The sequence below is a fragment of the Amblyomma mixtum genome, chromosome 5, assembly GCF_055824585.1.
Source record: "Amblyomma mixtum isolate Tamu chromosome 5, ASM5582458v1, whole genome shotgun sequence".
Classification (NCBI taxonomy): Eukaryota; Metazoa; Arthropoda; class Arachnida; order Ixodida; family Ixodidae; genus Amblyomma; species Amblyomma mixtum.
Genome location: NC_143016.1, coordinates 26302396 through 26319861, shown reverse-complemented (window position 1 = coordinate 26319861; position 17466 = coordinate 26302396). Strand labels below are relative to the sequence as shown.

At 44.1% G+C, this 17466-nt stretch overlaps 1 protein-coding gene across 1 annotated transcript in view; it reads right to left on the bottom strand.

Moving 5' to 3' along the window:
- The window catches only part of LOC149341561 (neprilysin-11-like), a 49172-nt gene that overhangs the window by 14702 nt on the left and 17004 nt on the right, over window positions 1–17466 (bottom strand). The window contains exon 3 of the mRNA XM_089546682.1: window positions 16014–16275. Within this exon, the coding sequence (XP_089402808.1) occupies window positions 16014–16275 (262 nt within the window). The remainder of the gene's footprint in view (window positions 1–16013; window positions 16276–17466) is intronic.

The window sequence follows — 17466 nt, the reverse complement described above, 5'->3', positions numbered from 1 at the left end:
GAAACGGCTCTTTGAATGTTGATGCGTTGGGGATCTGCGCATACGTTATTGCACACAAAAACCTTCCATTACTTTTGCGCGAAAAAAGCATATGACACGACTTCAGAACTGGCAGCACGAAAAAAAAAAGCAATAATTAGGCTGAATTTAGGTGTCGAAGCAGTGTGGAAGGGTTGCATCGGTCAGTGCACCATGTGAGGCATTGTTGAGCATTAATCGCTAATAAAAGAGTTCCTAGACGCATCGCTTATTGCTAGGACACGCCGATTTTCGAGACGGCCTAGCACTAAATAAAGAATGACGCGAAGGATGTGTAGAGCATGTATGTTTACATATTGCATCAGTGACAGCGCGACTCGTTCGTGACGCTCTTGCTTTGTGCATTTTATAGCCCAACAGAAATTGAAAGTTAGGTTGTCAAAATATTTAAGTCGCTCACACTGTATCGCTGGTAACAAGGTATCAACAAAAAAGCAGAACTTTTTTCTTCTGTTAGCTGTTGCTACACCTGCACACATCTAAGCTGTTATTATAAATATTCAAGTGATTATTAAGATTTACCTTAGTTAAGCCAACATGGCTTCGCGCCTTTATAAAGTTGACTTTTTGTTTCGGGGGTAGCTATGACGACTAGGTAGAATAAAAAAAGTCTTAAGATGCTAATCTATACACATTGGCAATCGCTGTTCTTTAGGCCGTTCAAGCTACTCTGTCAGAAATGGCGATGTCTCGAAGGTCGATGTAGTACTGCCTGTAGTTCTCTCGCCTGAGGCTTTAAGTAAGCAAAAGACAATTTTATTTTGCGTTGAAATTATATTTATCGCACTTCTACTGGTTAGAAATTTAGAAACTTAGTCTCCCGACCCCGTGTTGCTCAAACGAAGCTTATAGCTCTACTATCAGACAGCGGCTCAAGACCGCAATTGTGGAGATGAAAGAACAAAAATTTAACTTTTACCTCCACAAGTGCGGTCTTCAGCCGCCGACTAATAGCAGAGCTATCGGCTTCGTTAGAGGAACACGTGGTCCGGAGACTTTTGTCCCGTATGTTCAGGTGCCGTCAAAAGTAAATGGAAGGCAATATTCATGAAAAAAATTTAATCATTGGCCCCTTGAATACATATGTGCAGCCTAATTTTGATTTTGTGAATTGCACTGTGCACCAACAAGCATGGACCATTATGCTTTAAATTTAAAGAAATTAAATTGTTTTGACAAAGTCGCCTTCCATTTACTTTTGACGGTGAGTGTACACTCTAAGGTTACGTTCAGCTTCAGGTCATTCACTGTGAAGATAAGTTTTGTAAAAAAAATGACCCTAAAAAAGTGATACAGTGGTGCATATAATGCTGCCAGGGTTTCCATCTTGACCACTAGACTGAGAAATAGGAGCTCAACGAGGAGAAAACACAGGCTGAATAATTAAAACAAAAACATTAATGCACTTATCTTTCCTTTGGTACATTTTTATACGTGTAAAGAAAAAGTTTGTATTTTGCCTAAGATGAATGATTAGAGATCTTTATTTTTCAATTAACCTGAGCATTCCTTTCTGCCAGGCCGAAACATTGGTATTCAGTAAGCTAGTGATAAATCTGGTGCCACTACCCTCACTGTTGTCTCAAAACTTTTTGTCATTTATTTGTTGCAAGTTTGAGAATTTTCGTAGGTAAGTAGGTCCAAACGTGGAACGAATCTGCAGATTATTAGTGCGAAAGCACTCATGCACTCACCAACACCAAGCATCTTGACCGTGCGATCTTGTGACGAAACCAGCAACAGCGACGTCATATTCAGTTCAAAAAATCACAACACATAGATATTTCATGATTTGGCTCGGCCGACCTCGAATTTGGCCACGCCCAGCACGATGGTGACCTCCAACTTTGGCCCTGGCCATTTTAGAAATTTTTCCCGGGCCACCCCTGAAATTTGACCTTGGCCGATTTGGACCAAAACTGATCTCCAGCCATAACTGACTGTACCCAACACGAACGTTTCGTCCAAATTTGTTCCTGTCAGTGTCCAAGGTTTGGCCCGGGCAACCATCAAAATTTAAAGCCTTGGCAGATTTGGACTAAAATCGATACCCACCCACAATCGACCATCCTGAATACTATGCAGACCTCCAAATTTGTCCCTGATCATTTATAAAATTTGCCCCGTGCCAACACCAGAATTTTCAGCCTTGGCAGATTTGCACCAAAATCGATGCCCAACCATAATCGACCGTGGCCAACACGATGGTGACCTCAAAATTTAGCTCGGGTCATTTTCAAAAATTGACCCTGGCCACTCCTGAAATTCGACCTTGGCCGAAATTTTTTAAAAAAACCAGTGATTCGCACTATAATCGAGTTTCTATTTCGGTTCCGAAACTTGATGCTGAAAGAAACATACAATGCGATATTACGGTACTGCTATGAAGTAACTAGTAGATATACAGCAAATAAAGTAAGCAAAAAGCAGCGACAGTGGTCTTAAGTTGCATGTAGGTCAACAAGCGCGGTTACCTGATTGCTTTCGAGTGAATTGCCCGGATAGGCCAGACTTGCCAGGTAGAGGTTTCTTTTTTTACGCCATAACTCTACGGTAAAGAGCGAGGGAGATCACCGGAGGTGCACAGATAGTGTTGCCGTCACTAGGTCTGCACGGTCTGTGTCTGAGTAATTGCTGCAGTATAGCGCCTAACAGTGACCTTATGCTTAGTTGCTTGCTGCCAGGCGAACAATTTCCTTCTAAGAGCAGCAGGGTGCACAGCCTGTTAGCATGCGTACCAGGATCAAGCGCGGGTGTGAACCGAAAAAAAAAAAAGCGATCGATAAAGTTCTTCACCACACACATCACGTCGTCGTCAGCGGGAAGTCACGGTGCCAGGCCACGCCGTTTTCTAGATTGCATTGCCCACACTTCGTTCTAGCCAAGGTGCGTCTACGTATATTCTCAGGATTCAGATTATCAACGCTAGAAATACAGTGCCGTTTCCAGTCGTTTTGTTTGTTTGTTTTTTCATCGAAAATCAAGGGCCACGGTCCAATCTGACCCTGAAAGTGAAGAACCTATTCAAGTATTGAATGGCGATGTTAATAGAGTTGCATGCTGCCCAAAAGTAAGACAAGCTTAGAAAAAGCGACGAGAGAAATGGAGAAAAAAGAAACAGTGAAGAGCCGACTGGGATAAACAGTGCTGGCTTATATTCCGCTTCGCTAAAGACGTGCCCTAATACGAAAGCTAGGGATGACATCGGATAAGCTGGGGCAGAGCTTCCAGGTTGTTTGAACATAGGTCCAGTTCGTGATTTCCTTGCGACTTGGACGCTTTGAGCGATCAGTGTGTGGATGCCAGAGAATCAGAAACCGTCCTTCGTCCTTGGACACTGTTTCTTACAAATGATGCTGCGAGTACTTCTTGGAAACTCACGCCGTTATAGAAGTGTCGCGTGCGAGTGTGTTCTGCTTGAAATTTCGGAATGCAAGAACCAAATAAAATTAAACAAAACTCCCATTCCAATGCACGAACAACTTCGTTAATAACACGAGGACTTTTTGGTTTTTATCCGAGTGTGATAAAGACACCAGTCTCTGTCCACAATTCTGCAATGACAAATTATTTGTTTGGCAACTAACTAATCGGTCATAGAGAGCTCCAAAATGTTGATGGGGAACTCAGCAGCGTGCGTCCAGTGATGCCTGCAGCATCGCCAAGTGGCAACCGCCTGCGTAGACGATGGAGTTACACGCATGTGAAGCCTGGTTCGGAAAGCGGTGGCGAGATGCGTACACGTTCCTTCCTGTGAGATACCAGGCGTTCGAGTTGCATTCGTCCCTTTTGTCGCCACACAGGCTACAATATGCTTAAAGAATGCGTCGTCACTGGTACCGTTAATTCTGGTATACTGGCCACCGGCTATAAATGTTTAGAAGTTAAAATTCTGGACTTTGTGGACTAAACAGCATTGTCTTTATCAGTATCGCAAAAAAATATCATGAAATGCTCAAAGCTATGCTACGTACCGGGTGCGGACAACGTACCAAGTGAAGACTGAGTAGTGAAAATTAATGGGACGGTAGACGACCATGCCGTCGTCCTGCATAGTCTCGGGGTGCTCAGCTCTACGTAAAGTTTCCCCCGGCACAGCACAATGTCAGTGTGGAGAAAACGTTTTCTAACCTTTAATTCTCAAGCATTCTCTACAAAGAGATGAACACCCTCGTTCCCCGCATAACTTTAGTGATACGGCAAGTGAACCTGCTGTTAGTATTACTAGCAGTGGGGAATTTTGTTTCCACCAAAGAATTGGCAGACTGTACCCTTTGTTATCGCGCTGAAGATCGTTGGATGCTTGCTCAAGAGGCACCAAGTCTTTTGCCGCTTTTAACGTCTTTTTTAACATGCAAAAGCAGTAAAAAGACTTTATCTTTCCCGGAACTATTTAGTAGAGGCACGATTGAGATTCGCCGCAGTCTACACTCGCCCGGCGCGGTCAACGAATAAACTATTCGAAAGGGATCTGCGGCGCAATCCAAGCTGCTGCCTGTATTCTCGCGTGCATGTCTTTAAACCCTGGTTTATTCACTTATGACTTTCGTATTTCCAGGTCAATGCACTTGCGTGCAGCATGTGAAAGCACGTTTCGGAAGGCAAGTACAGACTACACACCATAAAATGCTTATAAATAGAAAAAATAAAAACTTGTAAACAAGAAATACTCTTTCTCGTTTATTGTATTTGGAACTATAGTGCTGCGTTCCACGAATGTAAACGCACTTTCAACTGAAAAAACATTGTTTACTGTTTCCAGCAGTCTGTGAGACCCTTTCAGTCGCGCTAGTCAAAGACAAAAAAATGTAGACTGCAAAATACTGCAATGCCGATATCGCTTTCGTCTGGTAATATGTAATGTTATACACACCCCTTATAACTACGCCAAATAAGGCATCAAAGAGAAGGTTTCGAACAGGAATCGAAGGATATGGCTGAAAAAGCCTGTGCACAAAAACGACCGCTGCAATATAGTTTGCCTCGATATGTGGGGCTTTATTGTCCTCGTATATAAAGACGAAAGTATTGTGTACTCTCAGATACGCGAAATAAAGAGAACTTGGGTTTCTCGCATGGAAGTCCTTTGTGTTCGACGGAAAGAAGACGGAGTAAGCAACGCAACACTGGTTCACATGTCATTAAAAATGCAAGAGAGCTGTGCTCACGTTCTCTAGGACGCAACGATAGCGCACACGGCTTGACTGACTTTGGGAAAACAGTGATGAGTAAACAAAGCGCTTTTACTTTCTACCTGTTTTTATGCACATAGTTTTGGTCGTACACAATACGAAAGCGACTGCATTTCAGGCCGTAGTTGCAACAAAATGGGCATGCGCTGGAATGTTTAGCTATACACGATAGTCCTTTTGTTGTTGTTGTACTGGCAATGCTCTGTTACTTCCGCCTTTTCAGTATCTGGGGGTGCACTCCTCTGCCAAGACATTCATATGCTTTTTGGGTGCGCCCCTAAGAATCTAAAAGCGGAAATAAAGGTATTTGTGTTGTGTTTGTTCCTGCCACTTTACTCGCAGCACACAACTTCTACATGAGATAATTCCTTGATCTCAGCCTACTCCTTTAACAAGGTACCCATGTGGGCTAGTTGGTGTACATCAGACATAACTTCACCAGCGAAAGTACGAGACACCAGGAGAAGAAGAACACAGGACAACGCTGGACTAACAGTTGAAGTTTAGTCGAGAAACGGCCAACCTAGGTCACCAGAAGACGCATGCGTATCAGACACACTAAAACACAGACAAATATATAAGTGGCAAATCACCAAGGAGTGGATACACGCTCCAACACTGGCAAACAGCAAAAGACAGATATTTTGCCTATTAAACTTGCACGCGCACACTTCTGCTTAGGAAATTGACTTCCTTGCTAGTGAGATGCAAGGACGGTGCACTGACGCATGTGTCTCTGCCTTGCCGCCTAATATGGTAGGCCTCAAGAATTTCCCTCTCCTCCCTGTTTTTTCTTTTTCCGATTACTGCAATGTTGTTAAAACCCGGAACACAGTTTTTACAACTCCTGCAGTGACGTGGGAGAGTATTTTGATCAGACGAATTTTTCAGGAAATTGTTATGTTTTCGTGCCCGGTCATTAACACATCTGCCAGTTTGGCCCGTGTACACCCTACCATATGACAGGGGTATCTTGTAAATGAAACGAGTCGAACAAAAAACGAACTCGTTGGCATGCTTCACAGTGCAGCTCTTGGACTTCCTCCCCTCACTGGCCTTCGCAATTCGTGAACATAAACCAGACATCTTACAAGGTGCCGAGAACACTACCGTCACGCCGTGCCGTTATGCCACTTTCTTCAGGTTATGCGATACACCGTGAAGATAGAGATGTCCTGTGACCTTCTTCTCCTGGTGTCTCGTACTTTCGCTGGTGAAGTTATGCCTGACCTTCTCCTTTATTATTACTTTACATCTTACATCAAGAGCAATAAGGAGGATAACATTACGCGCGACTTCACTAAGGAACCTCACTTTTAATTCCTTCGACATGACTCCCAAACCCTGATCTACACAGGGTGTTTCCTCGCGTACTGTTCATCATCATCATTTTCCTCTTAAGGGCCCCGTTACAACATAAGAGTTATGAGGGGGAGGGGGGGGGGGGGACAGGTGGTCATAACGGTTTACAAAAAAATAAATATAAGTTACATAATAACAAAAATAAAAACCAAGCCCAAGTTGACGCACTATTCGTAGTTTATAAAAATAGGTCTTTGAGTCAAAGCTTTTTTCTTCGTTACAGTGTTGCCGCCGGCGGTGGCCACCAGAAAACAGCTTATACGTGTGGCTTACCAAGTTAATGAACTGAGATAAAATAATTAACTTTTTACCTATAAGAGTTAGGCTCCTCATTTATATTGAGCCTCGTAGCTCGCCACAGCCCTACCTACGACAAGACCTCGCGTTTACTGCCTGATCGAGTTGTGGCGGCGTATAGCAACCCAATTCGCTCCGTTTCAAATACGCGAGCTGTTTATTTAGAAACACAGATTTCGACAACCAGCAGAACTGCCGTGCCTGCATACCAGAGTCATGCATTAGGGTGGTTTTAGAGGTCGCCAGTAGTCTCCAAGCAATGTAAGCGCCGATGAAAGGTAAACGTGCCCAGAGGTCTCTCGAGCAATGAGTACATTTGATCAAACAATGCTGGCTACGAATTTTAGCATACGATTCATAGATGCGAACTTGCACGCTCTCTCCATGGCAGGCACTACTTGCGAGCCATGAGTTGTACTGCGCGATTACAACTGGCATGCGAAAAACACAAGCACAGAATCAAGTTTTGGGGGACCGTTGTCAGTTAGTGCCCTAACTTGATGCTGGTATACCTTGTTGATCAGATAAACAATAAAAGACGAGCTTTAACGCAGAGACCAATGAGGAAATGAACTCGCTTGTACCTTAATCGCTGGTTAAACAAGCAATACATTTTGCGGATTACACAGTGCGAGAAGAACGGAATGCGGTGTGGTATACGAGGTCTGTTAGAAAAGTATCCGACTTTATTTTTTTTTTGCGAACACCTGATGGATATGAAACAAGCGCGCTTACAGCAGCCGACCTTGAACCCTCGGGCGCATGCACGAATGTTTTCCCGCCTGCCGATAGCGTCAGTCGCTGGGAAGCAGCGTTTGAGTGAGGGAGTGCGCAGTGCTCTCGTCGGTTTTTTGTTGCAAGGAAAATGGCGGAGCGAGAGGAGCAGCGCTACTACCTCAAATTTTGCCAGAAACTTGGCGATAGCGAAGTGGAAATTATTCGAAATGTTCAGACGGCTTTCGGTGATGATGCTATGAGCAGCACACAGATTAAGCAGTGGTGCAACTGGTTTAAAGACGGCCGCACATCCGTGGAGAGAGAGCCACGCTCCGGCCGGCCATCAACATGCCGAAATGACCAGGTAATTGCCGAAGTGAACGCTGTGGTGATGCGGGACTGTTGTGTGACTATCCGATAAATTGCGGAAGAGGTGGACATCAGCAATTTTTCTGCACATTCCATTATCACCGAAGATTTGGCCATGGAGAGAGTTGCGGCGAAATTCGTGCCGAAGCTGCTGAGGGTGGAGAAAAAGCAGCTTCGTGTTGAAGTCTCACAGGAGATGCTGGATTCCACAAACAGTTACCCTGACTTCACCGACGCCGTAATCACTAGTGACGAGTCTTGGGTGTACGGGTACGACCCGGAAACCAAATCCCAGTCGTCACAGAGGACGCATTTCACGTCACCAAGACCAAAGAAGGCCCGACAAGTGCGCAGCAATGTCAAAGTGATGCTGACTGCTTTTTTGACTCGCTCTGTGTGGCACACCACGAGTACGCACCCCACAGGGTCAAAGAATGACCAAACAGTACTACAGGGATGTCCTCTATCGCCTACGTGGTGCTGTGCGGCGCAAGAGACCGGAATTGAGGTCAACAAGAAATTGGCGCATCCCTCGCGGCATTGCTCCTGCATATTCCTCGCATTTGATTCAGACTTTTCTGGCGAAAAACCAGACTCCTGTAGTTCAACATGCTCCTTACTCTCCTGATATGTCCCCCTACGACTTCTGGCTGTTTCCTAAAATCAAGAGGCCATTGAAAGGAGCGCGATTTCAGAAAAGAAAGAACATTATGGCTGCAACGACAGCAGAGCTAAATTACATTCCGAAAAGGGTCTTTTCGGAATAATTCCAACAATGGCAGCACCGCTGGGAGATGCATATGGAGCCCCAAGGAGACTACTTTGAAGGTTATTAGGTTTCTAACGCTCCAGTTATGCCAGTTTTATTTCTTCGGCCAAAGGTCGGATACTTTTCTAACATACCTCGTATTGACCAGTCTCTCGCCGTGTTTGCATACCCGTATCCCCAAGTGCGCCATGTTTTTGCGCTGTCTACTTAGTGATGATTGAATTCCAACCGACCGGCACATACATCTTGTCAATCAACACGTTATTGTCAAGTAACAAACTGCAGTTTCCAAGAACTCATTAGTCCGGCGGCGCTACTATCATCCGGTAGGGGCTGAACAGAAGAAAACTGAACGAAATTGATATTTCTCAGGTAACCTATAAAGTGGTGAAAGTTTCGAGTTTACACACCGCAAAAATAAATTATCTCGAGGTATCGAAACAATATGCAACCTCAGTACAAAACCTCGGCCTAGTTCATAGGGTTTCGTATTATTGGTTATTGCCAAGATTGATTCAGGAACCCACGTCTTCAGTTCTTGACCCCATAAAAAAAGAAACACCTGCGCAAAGCTGGTGAAACGAACCCTGGCTAAAATTTCAGCTTTGTGTACTATTCCTTTCGATGTATTGTTCTAATTAGCTCTTCTAATTAGCTCTTGTGGCTACGTGTTATAAGTTCCAGTCGAGGCGAGTGAGTGCAATTCTCTCCTTGACGTTTCTACACTCGAACTATATCTTCATCAGCACGGTTACTTCCTTCTACAACACCTATTATGGGCGTTTAAGAAAGCTTTCTCTCTCTCTTCCTGTCGGTGGCCCAAGTTCTCCGATTGAAGCAAGAAACAAAGAAATTATGCGAGGCAACACGAACAGGGATGTGTGAAAGCACAATAGTGTCAAAATTGTCAATGAAAAACAGCTTTGTTTTGGTTGAGCTAAACGACACGCAGAATGTTTTCTGTATAATGTGCAAACCCACTTTACCTTCGTTCCTTTTCTGACTGACCCTGCCGGTCGAATAACAACAAGAAAAAGAGTAAAAAAAGATGCCGGAAGCGACAAGAACAATGGCTGCAGCGGATGAATGTTTAACAGCGCCTCGAAAGTGCGAAAGTGCTTATCCGGTGGGGTTTGTCGGGATCCCGTCATCATTTTTTTTAGCATTTTAGAGGCCAACAGGTGAAAAATGCCCCCCCCCCCCCCCCTTTTTTTTTGCTTAAATGTCGACTATAAGCCTAGAAATAAAATATTAGCGAGAGGTCAACCGAAAGCTTTTTCTTTCTGCCGGTGCAGAGAAAGAAAATAAAAAAAATTGTAGCACTGCCTAAAGGTGGAGTAACGGCCCTTTCCGGCTCTAGAACATAACCCTGGTTTCCTTTAAGCGCCATAGGTTATTCAGACAGCTGCCTTCGTATGCGTGAAAACCACGCAGAATTATGTTCTTGCGAACGCTAAGATAAAAAAAAATATAATTGAAGGAAAATAACATAATAGATTAAAGAGTTCAGCGGCACACACAGCGACACGAATAACACGTGCCTTGCCGTTGAACTGCTGAGCCTACTATCTACGATCAGGGGGGATTTCGCCGAACTCTCTGGAAAGGGAACGCCCTGCAAACAGGCTCAACACCACTTGACGTGTCGAAATGAGTGATTGCAATTCGTCAAAATTTTACATGCACAAAATATCCCGGAAGAGCGCACACGTGATAGTTCGTTGCACCCTCAAGTGTCTCAACTTTTTTTTTTTTCACCCTGCGCGCTTTTTTTACACGGGTTTTTCTCCCGAATAGTGCGAGGTGAAGCAACACTAGCTTTACGTTTTTCAAATTCGAACACATAGGAAAAGCATACGAGGCATAAAACGCCGAAAGGGGATATTTTTGACGGCATATGCAAAGCCGAGATTAGAACGTGCGTAAGCGTATTTGGCGAGGCTTCACTGCACTACGAAACGCAGGAGCGACGAAACCACCTTTATATGGCTCAGACATAAGTTAAAAATAACGCCATAAATTCACAAGGGGAGCTACAATGCTCAACAAGTGTAAACAGGAGTGTCGACAGTGCAGCACTCCGCGCAAATAAGAATAAATATTGTTATTTAGTTTTTTAGAGATTCTTCTGTTCTGAATTACTTATGTCGGGAGGCAAGTTGAAGGTTTTTACGGCTGCTAAACTGCAGGAGTTAAAACACATATATCGAGAGCCAGATTATGTTGAAACCGAAAGTGTGTGGCACTATGGAGTCTGCTGGAGCTGGCGTCAGCTATGAGAGGCTGAGTTGAAAGATAAGTCCACTCACAAGGGTGGCCCAATGTTGGCTCGCACTTGTCCCCTGAACAATCACGCCAAAGCCACGGCAATGCACGTCACCGCAACGCACTGCTCAACACATGATCCTCAATGGTCTATAGACAGTGTATGAACCTTTGATAGACTCTATTACCTTCTAATAAATATTTATTTTTGTCTATTCATAGTCTACAGATTGTCTACAGACAAAAGTCTACTAAAAGCGTATGACCATAATTCTATAGATTGTCTATACACCGTCTGTAGCATTTGTATTGCCTATGGACTGTTCTCTAATATTTGTCTATAGACAGTCTATAGGTTTTGTAGACAGATCTCAATGAACAATCTATAGACTGGCCAAAAATTTTTTTTAAGGGGACGCTACCAGCAAGGGTACCATTTTCGTGGGCAAAACGCTTTGAGAATTCGTCTTTCGATTAGCTGGCAGCTCTAGCTTTATGGACATTGTAAGTTTTATTGAGACACAACACAGCAAGGCGTTCTCGTCTCAACCTCCTGGCTTTTCCAAAAATGAAAGACCAATGTTATTTTTCTTGAACTGCTTCACGTCTCAGAACTTCTCACGAAATGAGGGAGTGCTTTAGGAGAGCACACTATGATTTAAAGTATGTGGACTGAGTACGAAAGCGATCGAAAGAAGGCCAATGCAGGTTACGCAATGCACACACGAAAAAACACAATGGCGCCACTACTGCCCCCAAATGTCATGTTGGCAGGGCTTTCACTTGCTTTTGTTTTTGCCGAATACACAAGACCCACTCTAAAGCTAGCCCGCCGGAAGTACCTGGATCGGATCAGTTTCATGGCAGTCGGTCAATTTCTAATCAACACGATTTTTTAAAGCCGTATTTTGAAATTTAATTATTTAATGTTAAATAATTATTAAATAGGCGGAACTTAAAAATACTGGCCGGTGTTTTACCTAACTCTTATCAACATTCGCTTAATTTCAGTTCAGAAGAACGCGCTGTATTTTTTTAAATATTCATTCATTTCAGCTGGGACAGCTTGTGTAACATAGATGGTAATTAAACAGACATTACTAGTGGCTTTGGTACGGGCTAACCTAGCTAGAACGTACACAATACTGGCGCAAAAAATGTCTGCACTTTTTGGGGGGCAGCAGAAATTAATAGGCAGGCCATATGCGTTTGCGAACAGTGTGCAGGTTGGTGTATCTCACTCGTATGAGCTACGCCAGCAATAGGATTACCACTTGAGTGAAGCATGTTCTTGGGCTGGTTGATTTTACATCACTTTTGTAACAGCGCAAAATAACACGACAACAAGACAAGGTCGACGCACTAAAACGCGCTGTCTCTCGCACTCATGAGTCGCTCTTGGCTTGCTGGATTGCTATTTCGCCTCTGCTACAAAGAAGTTGGGGACACCCACGGATTCCCTTCCCTGAGCTTGGCCAACACGTGGCACAATGTTCCGCGGTCGGCTCAATGAAGAAATATGTTTTGATTGATGAAGGATTGATGAGCCTTCTTACTATTCCTGACAGCCAGTTCTTAGCGTTGTTCATAGTGTTGACTTTAACCAGTCAAGTACGGGCTGTAACACTCATGATGCGTGCCTACTAGTAGTAGTCTACTAAAGCAGTTAGAAGCTAACGGGCAGATGTGAGGCACTGAGATCATTAATTTTTTTAAGTTGCAATGCCTCTCAGCCCTTTCTTACCGGTAGAGGAAATCGAATTAGCTTCCAACGCAATTTTCGCCAAACTCGTGAGCCTCTTAATGCGTTTTCGTCTGTGTTTTAGCCAAGTTTCTTGACTTCTGTATGGTCCTGACAGTTATTCAAAGTGCGTAGGCTGATCGTGCTGGAAAAAGTGTGGATTTATTTTCCGTTCCAGACATTAACTTATGAAACAAAAAACAGCAACTGCTTTCACGTGAATTTTGATCACGTACAATATTGAAAGCGGAGACGTCGTTAAACGAAAAAGGAAAAGAAAATTTGGTGCGCCCTCACTGCGTTTATAGCCGCCAGGCGAGCAACACGAGAGAACGAGCCGCCGTAAGGACGTCATAGCGTGGCGTACAAGCCAACAGGGCAGCCACGGTGCTGAGCAAGACGTATGAACTTATGTAGAATCCAAGAGAACAGCGACGCAATTAACGCAGCGCAAGAAAGAACACGACATGTGCGCTCTATGAACTGTTTATTTGATAGAAAAGAGGCATATTTATGAAACGAAACTCTGGCACGTTACACATCGCATGATCGCTTCGAACGCAGCCGGCAACACGAATGCTTGCAAACACATGAATAACGCTTTTATTCGCCTATTTCGCTTTTGCCGTATTCTTTCTTACGCTGTGTAAGTGACGCCGCAGTTCTCTTGCATCATGCACCGACTCGGCCAGCAATCTCGTTCCGATTTAGTTCTTTGTATTGTCCTTGAAGAAGTTAAGACGCCGTCTCTTTCATAGCCAGCAGAATTTGTTTTTCTGCAGTAGAACCACTAAAATTAAAGGGTGACAGTATTTTTGCTGTCAAAAAAGTTTAGTGCCAGCCCACGGATTCGTTTGATAATAAGTTAGTGCTCAAGGAACTGATGCTACGGGGTCTTCAGTTCGCGCAAATGCAGCTAATTGTTGGGTACTGCTACTGCAACCACCATGGAAATTTTCAGAAATATATAGAAAATATCTAAATTTTTTACTTTCCCTTCCCCCCCCCCCACTCTCTCGCCTTCCTCTTCGAAGTAAAAAAAATTAGAACATCCGTTCTAACAGTGAATTGCAATCACGCATTCATAATCTTTATCTGGTCTTTTCGGAGCAAGCTCATTCCGATGGCAGAACAAGATCGTGGGTCTTGTACTAGCGTGGGTAAGATCTTTTACCAACGATCACACATTTTTCAATGCTTCAGCTGCCTGGCAAACGTTTATTACGCTAAACTTCTTCACGGTCACTCCAAGGTATTCACTATTCTTTACGTTAGTTCCTGTATGCATATTCTAGGCAGTGCAATGCCAGACGCCGTTTCAACCACGACTTGCACATACTTCTCGGTGTGTTTCTGCGGGAAGCAGGAAAGTCTGACTTGCTGGATTACCGGCGGAAAGGAGGAGCTGTAACCAGCACGTCCAACACCAAGCTATAAACGCAAGCCTCGTATTACTGCTATTTCTTGGAAGCTCAGAACAGTTCTTTTTCTGTGATAGTCGCAGGAAACATTACTCATTCCAAAAACGTACAAATGCAGGAGCAGTAATGTCGCATGAGAACTACAAGTAGTGTCTGGAAGTTCATTTCCGGAAGACGCTAATCTGGGTAAGCAGGATTGGGTCGGCTATAAAGTTGGAAACGGAAAGTGTGTGTGTGTAATGGGAGTAGTCTCAACTTGTTATGAAAAGAAAAAAAAACTGCGGCATTTGGAAAGAATAGCAGTCTTCTGATTGGGTTTTTAACGAGGTGCGCCATCAATTTAGAAAACGCATTGCTCTGGGAGCCGCCATGTTGTTATGTCTCTGTCGATAGGACTTGAGGACCGAAATGAACGCCGGTGCTCGCAATAGCATATTCGGCTAGATACGAATATTCGCGTCGTGTCGAATATTCAAAGAAAAACGAATACGTGGATTTCGAATCGAATACGAATACTAAAAATATAATATTCGAATTATATTTGAAAATTTCGAATATTCGCACACCCCTAATTTGCAGGCATGCTCTTTATGCTACTTTTCGTATGTAAACTGGAGTGCATGAATACAGAGTTCGTAAACGACGTTCATTTTCTCTAAGATGTCTGGAATTTTGAATAGTTGCTTAAATTGGGTTATCAAAGCAACTATAGTGCCTCATTTAAGGTAAACAATTTTATTTATAAAATGACACCTGCGTTACTACACTCTTTCTAGAGGGGGGGATCTCCCTTTCGCTACTTTTTCATTTGCCACCTCTGACAGGTGGCTATATAACTGAATTGAATTAACTTAAACAGCTTAGGTTCATTTAAAGTTCATTAGTAAGTTAAATTAACTTAACTCACTAAGTAATAAAGGAGATACGGCTGATGCTGTAGATTGCCCAGTAGAATGCACGGCTACATGCCTAAGCCAAATATGTAGCAGCTTTCGGTGTAAAGTATTGATATCTTGAACATGGCCCTGCAGTCACCTAGCAAATTCGATGAAACTCAGCACTTACTTCAGCTCACGAACGAACAAACGCATTTATAAACACCAATACACCCCCGTTTGAACGTCGTGGGCTGCTTTGGACCAAACATATCATAGTGCAAAACCGTCCCCGCAGTTGTCCATCATAGCTGTGGCCTTCAAGCATCATTCGTTGTGCCTTTTCACTTCAGTTCCCTAATTTTGTGTCAGCTTTTTTGTCATCTCTGAATTATCCATGCATATTACATAAATTCTGACTTGACAGCGCAATTACATTATTAGTGCACTCTTCTTCGCACAACCGGTGAAAAATCTTTAATTGCGAAGTGAAAGGAATCAATCAGCATCCAAACTTACCAGCAGCACGTGTTTATAACGCTACCGTCATGATAACGGGCTAGTTAGAACTGCTCAGCGCACGTAAATATGTAGCCAGTATATTAGCGAGATCTGAAAAGCGCGCAAATCACAGCAGAGACACCCCATACAAAGCAGCCGTATTTGTACAAATCGTGTCTGCATATTTAGCCACCTCAGTATTCGCCGCACCTTCTACACGTACAGGAAGCGGAAACATGTCAGGAAAAACATTAACAGCAATCAGGCATTAGTAAATATTTTTTCATTTGTTTCTTTAAATAGTGTTTCTTTGGGCTAATGATCCCGAGAAGGTCAGTTTCAACTTCAGCGCATTACCAAAAAGCGAAATTCAGTCTTGCGTACAGACTGACAGCTCCCATTCATATCGCAACTTCCGGTACAAGTGAAACGACACACGCTCGACGCGTCGCGTCCACCGCTCACCTCTGAACCTGACGTAGGCGGGCTTGGGGACCTCGTCGTTGTTCTTCTTGGAGAGCAGCAGGATGAGCGCCTCCACGCTGGGCTCGACCACCCTGGACGCCAAGAGCTTGTAGTCGACGAACGGGTCGAACGTGCGGGGCAGCCCTGTGAACCAGAGGCTGGGGCCGCCCTTGTTGAACCACTGGCCGATCCAGTTGAGCAGCAGCTCGCTCCGGCTCACGCGCAGGATGGTCATTTTGTCGGTACGCAGGTCGGTCGTCACCTGCGGGGAAACAGCTCGAGGGCGTCTACAAGGGGTCAAGCGCGTATGGCAGGCACGTATACAAGTAGCGGGCCGGTACAAGAGGCAGCATCCCTGCTAAAAGCGTTCCTCGCTACGTGCACGGCCTGACATATTCGCGGTCGTCAGGACGGTGTTATAGAACGCGAGGGATGTCTTTGGAGCAGCAGCTGCTATGGTCATCTGCTTGCCTAGCGTGCTCTCAGCTGGCTGTCCTGGTGCTCACGGAAGTATGGAGCTCAAACAATTCAAGGGCAGAGCTTTTTATCGGGTTTACCCTCCAACGGTCGTGATGTGCAAATGTTCAATATCATCATCATCAGCCTGACTACGCCCACTGCAAGGCAAATGCCTCTCCAATGTCTCTCCAATTAACCCTGTCCTTTGTCAGTTGCCGCCACCGTATACCAGCAAACTTCTTAATCTCATCCGCCCACCTAACTTTCTGCCGTCCCCTGCTACGTTTGCCTTCTCTCGGAATCCACTCCGTTACCCTTAAGGACCAGCGGTTATCTTGCCTTCGCATTACATGCCCTGCCCAAGCCCATTTCTTCCTCTTGATTTCGACTATCATGTCATTAACCCGCGTTTGTTTCCTCACCTACTCCGGCCACTTCCGATTTCTTAACGTTACACCTATAATTTATTTCCATAGCTCTCTGAGTTGTCCTTAACTTAAGCTGAACCCCGAAGAAGACCACAAAGGTTAATAGTTTTTGTGAATGTCCGCGCAAAAAATTTCCAATGATCAGAGCATTACCCAGACTGCATATCCTGACTTTTTTCTGCAAGTGAAGTCCAACTATCACCTGCTAAATACGGGCGCTTGCAGCTATGCCCACCTCACAAAAGGACCCACGTTTCATCGGGCGTACTGCTTCGTTAGTTTGTGTGAATGCATTATATTTTATTATTTATTTACAGTAATTCCGGCTTGCGCTGTCTTATGCGTCTTAAATTTCCATAAATCAGTATGATTTCCTAGATTTAATTATGTAGCAATAATATTTCTCACCAACAATGAAATCATTAAATATTATTTGTGCAGTGTTTCAGGACTCGCAACAAAGTTCAAAATTGTTATCTGAAATTTTCGATTCCCGAACACAACAGGCTGAATTTTCATGTACGAAAGAGTTCAGGCAGCAGCGGTGGCGGTGAGATCGACAGCTG